This window comes from Fusarium graminearum, chromosome 3, assembly GCF_000240135.3.
Source record: "Fusarium graminearum PH-1 chromosome 3, whole genome shotgun sequence".
NCBI lineage: Eukaryota > Fungi > Ascomycota > Sordariomycetes > Hypocreales > Nectriaceae > Fusarium > Fusarium graminearum.
In genome coordinates, this window is record NC_026476.1 from 2,940,882 (window position 1) to 2,952,121 (window position 11,240).

The window sequence follows — 11,240 nt, forward strand, 5'->3', positions numbered from 1 at the left end:
GATGATAGGCAATAAAACATCACGTTTGGCCAAGGGCGACAGCCACTGTATATCAATGTCATCTATTGTCTCCAAGACGGAGAGAAAAATGTACCAAACAACTGTACAAATAGAATTAAAGCAAGTTATTCATGTGCCATAACATCATACTGGCCGTATAGATAGTTGACATAGCGGCATAAAGCCTAAACTATAAACCCCGCCGTTGTGTTAACAGGTTGTGCATTTCCCCATTGTCCAGGGAAGCACTCCAGTCTATCTACATGACAGCGATTTCTTGCAGTGGTCTAAGTGTATGTGCTGAAAAAACAGCGATTCTACCAAAGCTAATCAAGAGTTGACGACAGTCCACAACCATATCTTGACAGGTCTAGAGCTATGCACCAATTGGGGACCTCTGTCAAAGTTATGGATAATGACTGCATAAGGTTGAATGGGCACGGTTATTCACGTCAAGGCAAGACACATCGAGAGCTGAGGAACTTAAAAAGAGTATAGTATAAATTAACTTCAAAAGTGTGCTCTTGTCATCGTGTGAGCTTCCACATGCTTCTCTATTATATGTGATCTTAATATACGACAGATGAGTTACCTACGCAGTATATTAACAGTATAAACGGTTCAGTACTGGTAGATAATATCCACAGAGGTAGCTTAGCTTGATGGGACGTTTCTATGCTGGTCCTAGCAGCATGAACCATGTCAAAGAACCCGCCGATCGCCTCACGTGCTAGCACGTGATCGCCCACACACTAGGGCTAATTTTCGATTTTGATACCAAATGCTGATCCGGATGTATTGAAACTTTTCACAGCAGACTTCAATCAACTCACCACCCCACGCCAACAGTCCAATACCGCCAAAATGGGTCGCGTTCGTACCAAGACCGTCAAGAAGTCCGCCAAGGTCATCATTGAGCGATACTGTGAGTGCCGTTGGTTTGATGGCCGCTGGAACCAATACTGATAATTTAAAGACCCCAGATTGACCCTGGACTTCGAGACCAACAAGCGCATCTGTGATGAGATCGCCATCATCGCTTCCAAGCGTCTCCGCAACAAGATTGCTGGTTACACCACCCACTTGATGAAGCGAATTCAGCGTGGCCCTGTCCGTGGTATCTCCTTCAAGCTTCAGGAGGAGGAGCGTGAGCGCAAGGATCAGTTCGTTCCTGAGGTCTCCGCTCTGGACTTCACCCAGAACTCCGAGAGCGGCCAGCTCGACGTCGACACCGAGACCAAGGATCTCCTCAAGCACCTTGGCGTACGTTCTCCCCCGATATTGACACCAGTCGAGCGAAATGCTAACAATCTTTGCAGTTTGAGTCTATTCCCGTCAATGTCATCCCTGTCACTCAGCAGCAGATTCCCGAGCGTGGACAGCGATACGGCAACCGCCCTCGCCGCGACTAAAAAATTGGGTTTGGGATTTTTATGGGTGTCTAGCATTTGCAGGGTTTCACTATGGCGTCTTTAGGACAGTGAGTGCATAGTCTCAAAGAAAGACTTTACGACCCCCAAGGTGTCGCCGATTCTCTGGAGAAATCCGGGGATGACGCTTGATTGCCAATTTTCTCTCCTCTTGTTCTTGTGAATGTGACCTTGCCCAAGGCCAGTTCGCACGACAGGGACTGAGCCGAGGGGTTGCAGGACCGCCATCAGGTCCTCAACACCAATGCTGTTTGTCTCATGAGGGGTATCTTTTATCCTTGTGATGTTCTATCCTAATGTACCATCTAACGCCTATCCTGTGAAAATTGCCGTCCGGATTATTTTTACGCCTCCTTCTTATCCTCCAGCTTGAGTTTCGTTTTGTAGCCTTCAACAAGCAAGTGTTCGTCGTAGACCTCAGGCTTGCTGGGCATTGTGGAAGGTGCCTTTGCATCCTTCTCCTTAAGCGTAATGTTGATCTTCTTGCTCTTGCTTTTGGATGCATCAGGTTCACCTCGCTCAAGGGCAAGAGCCGCAGTGTCACGGGCAGCTTGTCGTTGCTCCTCAAGCTTGAGTTTGCCCAACTCTCGGGCAGCCCGATCAACGTCTGTTTCCTGGGACTTGTCTTCATCAAGCAAATCGATCTCGATATCCGGGATGCCTGCACGTTCCCAGGCTGCTGTTTCATTTAGCTGAACCTTGACATAGAGAGCGCGGCGGGCACACTGCTGCGAACACCACTTTTCAAGGTCCTCGCGCTTCATGATACTGCCGTTGGAAGCAATCTTCCACTGACCGCCAGGCCCCATATTCCGTCGTGGTCGAGGGCAGAGAGTGTAGCCACAAAGATCATTCACATTGCGTTCAATGATGAGGTCGTCGTAGTCTGAGGGCTGGAATAGACGAACATGGGATTTGAAATCGGCTATGTCGGACGAGGCGGGATTCGAGGCGTTATGGGGAGGTTTGCGGACTTGGGGATATTCGGACAGGATGACCAAGCTCTCGAGGATTTCTGCTTCAAGGTCTTTGCGATGCTGGATGATATTGGCGTGCGCGAGAGCGATCTCTTTGGGGTCGGCGTTTCTCTCTTGGATAGACTTGGGCTTCTTGAGAATACCCTTTGGCGGTTGCTTCGAGCTTGACGCCATGATGTATGATTGTTGTGATCTTGCAGAAATGATGTGCAATATTGTAGCTTCACTTGGGTCTGAAAGCTCGGAAATATGTAGAACAGACCCACCGCCACAGTTAGCTCTGTAGGCCTAGGTGTTCAGGTGCCACTAGCCACTCGACAGAAGGAGGGGAGAGTTTGTCTTGGATTGCCTGGGTTGACAAAAACATGGGTGCAAGCTTGGACATTTACACTGATCAAGAGTCGCTATTTTTAATGATGATGGTCTTGGGAGATTGAAAGGACCTGGTGGACCAATTGAAACAAAAGGACTGTTCCATCATGGATGATGCATTGTTGCACAACATCAAGAACGGTCGTCTTTTCATCTAAAGTACTGGTTTCAAAGTTTCACAGGCTTCTTAGCATCTATTCTATGCCTTAGTATTACGCTTAGACGGATGTTTTGAACCAGTGTTTCTACTAGGCCCCCCATGTTTTTATGCCATGCTACATATGCTATGCTATGCCTGCCATCCGGACTGCTCGGCCGCAGCAACAAACTGCAGATAACATACGTTGCGACCCCACGAATTAAATATTATTAAAGCCCAATGCTTGGACTTGCAATTGACATTTGAATTCACTACATGTCTTGTATCGCCGTCATCCACATTTCTCATCACCTTATCGTAATATCAACATGGCCGACTATCATCGGAGCTAGGCACCAGATTGCTGCACTGTTAGTACCGTGACTCGGAGGTACCGCGCCTAACACTTTTAGCCGTGAGATAGACGAAGTGACGGGCTTGTTCTTTACATGCTCGTAGCGCTGACGTCGACAAGCCCCAGCTTTACATTGGGCTCTGCCTGGTCTATGCTCCGCTAGACACCACCGCCGCCTCCTTGCAACCTGCAACTCATCTCTCTGGTCTTGCTCGCTTGTATCGCATTGCACCCTCTTTTTTAAGACCGCCAAACATCGCGCATAATAATTCTTAGCACATATCGAAAACCGTACAATTGTCTTCCTGCTTCACTGCGCTCCCAAACAACTCAGGCACTATATTCTCCCCCGCCTCGCTCGATCCTACAGGCTGACGACGCCCCCTGTCGTGCCCCACACTCTACCAAGCGAGCTGTTGTTGACCTACGACCATCCACGTACTGTACCTTCGTGCTCCATACAGCCACACGCCCCGAGCAGAGCAGCCTAGATCCGAGCCTCGGGCAGCATCTGTCCTGCAAGAGAGCTTCCAGAGGATCAATCAAGAGCAAAATGGCCGCGCCATTCAAGGTCAAGGCTATCTACGAGTACTCGTCGCCTCATGAGGACGATCTCAACTTCGCTATTGATCAAGTCATCACCGTAACCGATGTGGAGGATGACGACTGGTATGGCGGGGAATACCTTGACGACCAAGGTGTAAAGCAAGAGGGCATATTCCCTCGAAACTTTGTTGAGAAGTTTGAGCCTACCGCACCACCTCGTCCATCTCGAACTCGTACCAAGAAGGAGCCCGAAACTGCTCACCCCACCGAAGACATCGCTTCTCCCCCACCGCTACCTGTTCAGCAAGCGCCTCCTCCAGTGCCTGCACCCGAGCCCGAGCCCGAGATCGAAGAAGCCCATGAGCCCGTACAGAAGCACGCCGCTCACCAACCAGCTGCCCCGGCTGTGCCGGAGCCCGCTCCTCCCAAGCCCGCTCCGGTTGCGACTCCCCGGCCTCCGTCAGCTCCTAAACCAGTTGAGCCTCCGTCCCCCGCTCCAGCTTCGCCCAAGCCAAAGCCTTCTGGACCACCTCCGGTATCAGATAAGCCAAAGCCCAGCTCGTTCAAGGATCGCATTGCGGCTTTTAACAAACCCGCGGCACCTCCTGTTGCACCCTTCAAACCAAGTGGTCTAGCGGGCTCAGGTACAGGTTTTATTAAAAAGCCGTTTGTGGCTCCTCCTCCAAGCCGCAACGCCTTTATACCTCCACCGCAACAAACTCCAACCGCCAAAGTCTATCGGCGCGACGAGGACCCCGAAATTAAAGAACGGGAAGCCGAAACGCAAGGACAAGCTGAGCGAGCCGGACTTGTGCCAACCGAAGCTCAGGGAGAAGAAGCTGAGGATCGACCCAAACCTACTAGTCTTAAAGAGCGCATTGCGCTTCTTCAGAAACAACAGCAGGAGCAAGCTGCGCGACATGCCGATGCTGCTGCCAAGAAGGAGAAGCCAAAAAAGCCTGTTAAAAAGCGCGAGAGTATCGGCCATGTTGAAGCTCCGGCTGAGACAGAGGCATCACCTCAAGAGCCTCCAACTCCCCTCGAGCATAAGGAAACTCAGGATACTGAGGTTAGGACATCTACTGACGAGCCCCAAACAACTCGAATGCCACCCCCTCCGCGCCGCAAATCTTCCAAGGGGCCCGCAGTCGAACATGTGCACGACGGTAATGAGGCAGATATGTCAGGCGCTGGTGACACAACCGAAGGCAATGACGACATAATGGAGCGTGAAGATAGTGATAGCATATCCAAAATTGCGCCACGAACGCCCAGCTTGCCTATACACGCTGGGCCTCCCTCCGAAGCACCGAAGAAGCAGGAGAGTGACGAAGGGGCCGAGGAAGAGGAGGAAGAGGAGGATGTCGACCCCGAAGTCAGGCGCAGGGAAGAGTTGAGGGCAAGAATGGCCAAAATGAGCGGCGGTATGGGTTTCCACGGCATGTTCGGTGGACCTATGTCAGCGCCAGCACCTCCGCCCAAGAAAAAGAAGGCCCCCCCTCCGAAGCCAGAGCGAACTTCTATCGACGAGAGCATCGAAGCAGCCTCGCCGACATCTCAAGGCGCCCCACCGGTTCCTGCAATGATGCCTCTGCCTGGTTTCGGCGGTCCAAGTAAACCAGAAGAGCCAGCCCATTCTGAGGTGGAACATGAGCCAGCTGGGCGAGCACCGCCGCCTCCAGCTCCTTCTCAGCCCCCTCGAGCTCCCGAAACTGCTGAGACACCGAAGGACGACGAGGATAGTGAAGTCACCCCGGCGCCTCATTCTGCTCCTTCAAGTATGTGACCAAATTTAATAGCCCAAGATGATACTAAACGTTGTCCAGTTCCTCCACGAGAACCCGCGGGAGCCCCCCCTGTACCTGGCAGCCGAGGGGCACCACCTCCTGTGCCTTCCGATTGTAAGCAACCCCATTTTCAGTGAGAAAGTCTTAAACTCATGACTCTATAGCTCGACCTCCGCCTGCACCTCCCGCGGATGCGAAATCTCAGTCGGACGGATCTGAATCTGGTGATGAGCTTTCCGGCGGCCGCGATAGTGATAGAGAAGCACCTACCGTTACTGCTAGGTCTCCTCCTATGCTGCCACCGCCAGTTCAACCTCCTCACTTGCCTTCAAGATCGCCACCACTCTCTCCAACTCGCGAAGACTTCAGTCCCACGTCTCCCGGATCTAATGCCAGTAACAGATTAAGTCGACTGCCACCTCCTATTCCAGGATCTGCACCAGCTCCTCCTAATCAAAGCCGCCCGCCACCGCCGCCTCCACCTGGTGGTCCTCGACGACAGTCGACTCAAGATTTCCAGACACAGCCTAGAGGACCTGCCCAGGCTGGTGAGGAGCAGGCTGAGGAGCTTACTGAGTACGAGGGTGATTATGACACTGATATTGCTTCCTCAGTCCCTCATAAGGACGCCTTGAAGTCGCACGCCCGGGGTTCAAGTTTGGACGACAATACTCTTCTGTCTCCTCTTTCTGATGCTCCAGCCAACATACCGCCTCCTGTTCCTTCTGCAGCAGCTCCCCGAGCTGTACCTCCTCCTCCTCCTCCTGCTGGCCCTTCACAGTCGTCGCCAGAGAACAAGCGGCAATCCGTGGATATACCTCGTGCTGCTCCGCCGCCCGCTCCTGCAGACAGGCGACCGTCAGTCGACGTGCCACGCGCGGCACCACCTCCTCCACCTTCTGCTAATTTCCTACCTCCACTACCACCGCAGTCGCCTCGTCCAGATGAGGACTATGACCCATATAACTACTCGGCACCTCCTGGAGGACATGCGTATGCCCCTAGAACACCAAAGATTGAGGAAGAGGCCGATTTCCCTCCATCTGCTTCTGTCACTTCTCCTATTGATAGGCGACCTCCTCCCCCAGCTGTTCCTGGTCGCACTTCTAACCGACAATCCCTTGACATATCAAGAGCTGCTGCTGGAAATAGACGATCGATGGACATTCACCGCCCTTCAATGTCGATGGAGTCGGGTTTCATTGCCAATGACATGGACCTGGCTATACAGAGTGGATGGTGGAAGCAAGCTAACCAAGTGCCGCCTGTACTCCAAGGCCGTAAAGACATCTACTTTGAGGCTGAGGAAACGACATCTACGAACGAAGGGCAACAAACAACCATCACTCGCGAAATCTCCATCCTATATCAAGATTACTCACAAACTTGCTTGACTGTCCGCTATGATCCTTACGATCCATCAGACGTTCAGCTAGAGCAGCGGCACGAACCCCCACCGCGTCCGCTCCGCCAGGATCAAATGGAAGAGTATTACGAGCGCTTCGGCCGCCAGATTTCGACGGCAGTAGCATCTAAGAAGGACTCGGTTGTTGCAGATGGAACACCTCAAGGTCTTGTCTTGGAGCTTCTTAAGCCTTACAAGGACGTCCTGTCACCCGTCGGAACTCGTGCATACGGCGCCCTTGTGTATTCAAACATGGCCAACGCATCAACCCAGCAGAACGACATGATTCGAGCTGGTGACATTATGACTATCCGCAACGCCAAGTTCCAGGGCAAGCACGGTCCAATGCACGCAAAGTACTCTGCTGAAGTTGGTAAACCTGACCATGTCGCTGTTGTGGCCGAATGGGACGGCACCAAGAAGAAGGTGCGCGCATGGGAGCAAGGCCGTGAGAGCAAAAAGGTCAAGGTGGAGAGCTTCAAGCTCGACGATCTGCGTAGCGGAGAGGTCAAGATCTGGCGCGCCATGCCACGAAGCTGGGTTGGCTGGAACAGCCAGTCTTAGTGCAGCTGGAAACGGCACAGTGAGAGTGATGATTATCTTCGCAAGAGGATGTCTATGATGACGACGACGACGAATAACAGAAAGGAGTCAAGACAGGCTGATGAGCCGTGGCTGTATCCCCAGGCGTTGAGTGGTGGGTTAAGAGTTCAAGAGCGATGCAGGAGAAGGATATGAACACTGCAAGAGGTGTGTACAGTCAAGACGGGGGGCGAGTGGAACATGAAAGATTTAGTTAGTGTAAAGCAGTTCGATTCAGTAGGTTATGTTATCGACCGATGCATTCTGTCTTGTGTTTGTGTCAGTGACACCTCTGAACACTTTGGCATCTTACACATGTGAAATCCCATCATTGTCTCTACTTCAAGCAGGTCTCGCACGAATCCGAAACGTGTACTTTATTTCAGGCACGGTCCGGCCGTCTATACAGAAGTTTCACGGCCACGTTTCCCTCTGTCAAGTCTGTTGCGGGTTACGCTTTGTGAGGTTACATTGTGTGAGCCCGAACAGGTATCATGCTTCTTCCTGTGCTTCTGATCGGCAGAATCTTCAATGGTGGATGTCGAATAGAGATGAAAGAGGGATATCACTTCGACAGACCACTCATGCAGTGTTGCTGCATAAGTCGAGTAAACAAATTCAAGAGACAAGTAACTCGCACGAGACAACATCCGCAAAGGAAAGATGGTGATGGGCGAGAGGTGTCCACAGCTGCCGGGTCTATGCAATAGACGTGCTTGGGACAACAGGAAATTACATGTCAAACTGAGATACAGCAATGGAACAATCATGTGTACAGCCTATGTTTCAACAACCCGGCTAAGTGGTCTGGCCGTATAGTAGTAGCCGTTGGGTTTTCTCTAACTCAAAAAGTAAACCTAATATGCATTATGAGTGACAAGTGAGATGACAAATCAGGTGATGCCTTGCGGGTGTCGGATAAACAGGACTTGGTAGAGTTACATGGTAAGAACGGGACGGAATATACCCAAACCAGAAGCCATGACCAAAGCTCACCTGTTCCTATACTGCGGCGGCAGGCAGATGATGGCCATGGCCTGCGGTCGAAAAGCATAGGACAATTTGTGCGTTAGCATCGGAAACTTACATTCAGCAAATGGCTGATTCTCATCCATTTGTTAGGCACAGGCACACGAGGAGAGTGTCAGAAAATGGTGTAGCATCCGAAAGGACTGGCGTCTGTCCATTCGGATCATGCCCGAATTGTACAGTGCTGTCCTTTCAGTCTGGAAAGACATTCCACAAGAGCCTGAAAATGGCATATTTCCCATGTTTGACCGACGGGCCGGTGCCTTCATATCCAGCAAGTGAGGCGTGGGAAAATGGAGCTTTTCAGGCGCAAAATGAGACGTCATGTTCCCTCGGCCTGAATTTCGACCAGACAGCTATACTTGAATCTCGATATTATTGTGCTGTTGGCGGCTATCATTTCTGAGGCCTGACGCTGGCGTATTTCACTTTACTTGAGACTTTCATCATGATACCAATCACCTACATAGTAAGCGCCATGATGCTGTCAACGCCTCGATTAAGCAACTGTGCAGTAGCGAGCTTAGTGCCCGTAGCATTGCATCAATCCGACCTGCTGGTCTCGGATAGGTGCAGTAGTGAAAGGTTGGGTGAGGAAACATATCAACTGCGCTAAGACGCGGCTTAGGTTGAATTGATTGAGATTGGACAAGTCCGACGATAAAGTGAGGTCAGATCGGTGACCTTCCAGAGTTGGAGCTTACCAAACATGTTGCAGTGACGACATAGAGCTCGATAAGTGGTTCATCGAGGATGGTCCAACTCCAGCTCGTGTACGTCGTCCAAAACGGCAATAGACCATCTCCGATCGGGTCAGCGCAGTATGGAAAGAGTCCACCCCCAAGCTTCTAGCAGAAGGACTGCGGTTTAGCATTGAGGCCTCATGGTGGTCAGGCACAGGTACGCAACGCCAAGGAAGATGAGAAGTCGATGAGTTGACGATTGCACTAACTCTGGACGATTTTCAGGGTACTCGTTCGATCCAGAAAAGAACCATGGGTCTTTCGATTGGCCAAAATACCTATCAAACAAGGGATGAAGCTCACGAGGGCGAATCGGCGGTCAACACATGAGCAAGTACTGTATCTCGATGGGTCGGTCATGTTGGTGGTGGTCAACGCGCATATTCAGCGCGTGCGATGTAAATGGGGACGTGGGAGGGAGCTGCAGGGTGGAACACACTGGCCGGGCCCAAATTGAAGAATTTCTCGCTTGTGTAAAGCATTTTCTGCAAGATTAGAACCAAATACGTGACCGTGTGACAACTTGATGAGAATGTGTTGTTGTATGAAACCTAGATACCAAGAGTTCGTGGCGTCCCGAGTCCTACACATCGGGGCGTTTTCATGATGCAAGAGTTGGGTTCCCACTTTGATAACAGGGCTTTCCCTGCGTGTCAATAGATATCGGCTTCTGTGGAATGTGAAATACCATGAGTCAAATCCCATCCTGGTTCCTCAATTGACATGGTAGAATGATACAAAATATCGATGCATTGCAATGTTGTATTTTCAGCCCAACAGCCTTAAAACATGTATCGTCATCTGAATATCAACGGCCAGCAAAGCTTTGAGTTGGCTGACCCGCTGCGCGCGGGAGGGACGGCCCAGTGCCTAGTTAGTCGCAATGTGGCACTTTGGTAACTCTGTCCATTTGGCGCAGCAGACAGGTCGTCAAGGCTGGTGTTGTAAACTGTGGCTCTGTGGATAGGAATTTTGCTGCATGTGCATAATAACAGCTGGAGCAGCTCGTTTGCCTAACTGACCCATGTTATGACAGGTCCCCGAATAGTAGCAGTTCGACACTAAGATAGTTAGGCCTAAGGCGGAGTCGAGGCCATCTGCAACCTGACCGTCTCTACTGGCAATGATGAAAAAAAAACCTGGTGGCTCAGTCATAGCTCAGTCGTCGTTGCAGCCTTGTCGCCGACATTGCCAGCACAGGAAACCATCACTTCAACATACTCGTGAGGCAAATACGGTGGGTAGAGAAGGCTGACGCGTTCTGCTATGGTCGAAAAGCAACGGCAACGGTAACTAAAGATTCGGTGCAATCGCTAGGCGAGAAGTGACGAAGAGGTGAGATGCCATGGATCCAATCGGTTGTGCATATGAGATTCCGGGGTCACCGGGGTGCCTCCAAGACATTCTGGATCAAGGAGAGAAGCCAAAATATCCAAATGTGTTAAAGTAAAAACTGACTTGGATGGTTGACTCTAGCCTTGGTTGGTGGAAGCTGACTTCAAAGTGGAGGGGCAAAGAGGACGTCGACCTACCCTAAAACGAATGTAAGGATTTGATGTGACGCGGAACACCCAATATTTGTGAAATTGTAACATGGCACATTGACATGGCAGACATTGAGAGCCTGAGGAGTTATTCTGCGATATGTGATGCCTGAGGTGTGTAAATTGAAAGCTTGTGGGAGGCAACTGACACCTTCCTTCCCGTGCAAGACACCACGAACTCTTAAGGGAAGGTACGAATAATGGATTAGGCGAAACAGGAAATAAGCCCCAAAGAGCAGGGAAACTGTTCGAGTTGCATCGTGACTTATTCCTCACCTCACTTTCGCATCATGAGAATACTTCACAATGACCCAACAAACCCTTGCCTTAC

General features: G+C 51.0%; 3 protein-coding genes across 3 annotated transcripts; 2 read left to right on the forward strand and 1 right to left on the reverse strand.

Annotated features, from left to right (window-relative positions):
- Positions 1–822: 822 nt before the first annotated feature.
- Positions 823–1,569, forward strand: FGSG_05640 (40S ribosomal protein S17). Its single transcript, XM_011325901.1, has 3 exons — positions 823–925; positions 977–1,263; positions 1,320–1,569. Exons 1-3 carry the CDS (start codon positions 865–867, stop codon positions 1,410–1,412), a joined length of 441 nt encoding a protein of 146 aa, XP_011324203.1. The 5' UTR covers positions 823–864; the 3' UTR covers positions 1,413–1,569.
- Positions 1,570–1,774: 205 nt separating this feature from the next.
- On the reverse strand, positions 1,775–2,581 carry FGSG_05641 (uncharacterized protein; the record flags this gene model as incomplete). The annotated part of the gene is made up of 1 exon (XM_011325902.1): positions 1,775–2,581. One exon carries the CDS (start codon positions 2,579–2,581, stop codon positions 1,775–1,777), a length of 807 nt encoding a protein of 268 aa, XP_011324204.1.
- Positions 2,582–3,826: 1,245 nt separating this feature from the next.
- FGSG_05642 (uncharacterized protein) lies at positions 3,827–7,821 on the forward strand (the record flags this gene model as incomplete). The annotated part of the gene is made up of 3 exons (XM_011325903.1): positions 3,827–5,597; positions 5,646–5,720; positions 5,771–7,821. 3 exons carry the CDS (start codon positions 3,827–3,829, stop codon positions 7,573–7,575), a joined length of 3,651 nt encoding a protein of 1,216 aa, XP_011324205.1. The 3' UTR covers positions 7,576–7,821.
- Positions 7,822–11,240: the final 3,419 nt, after the last annotated feature.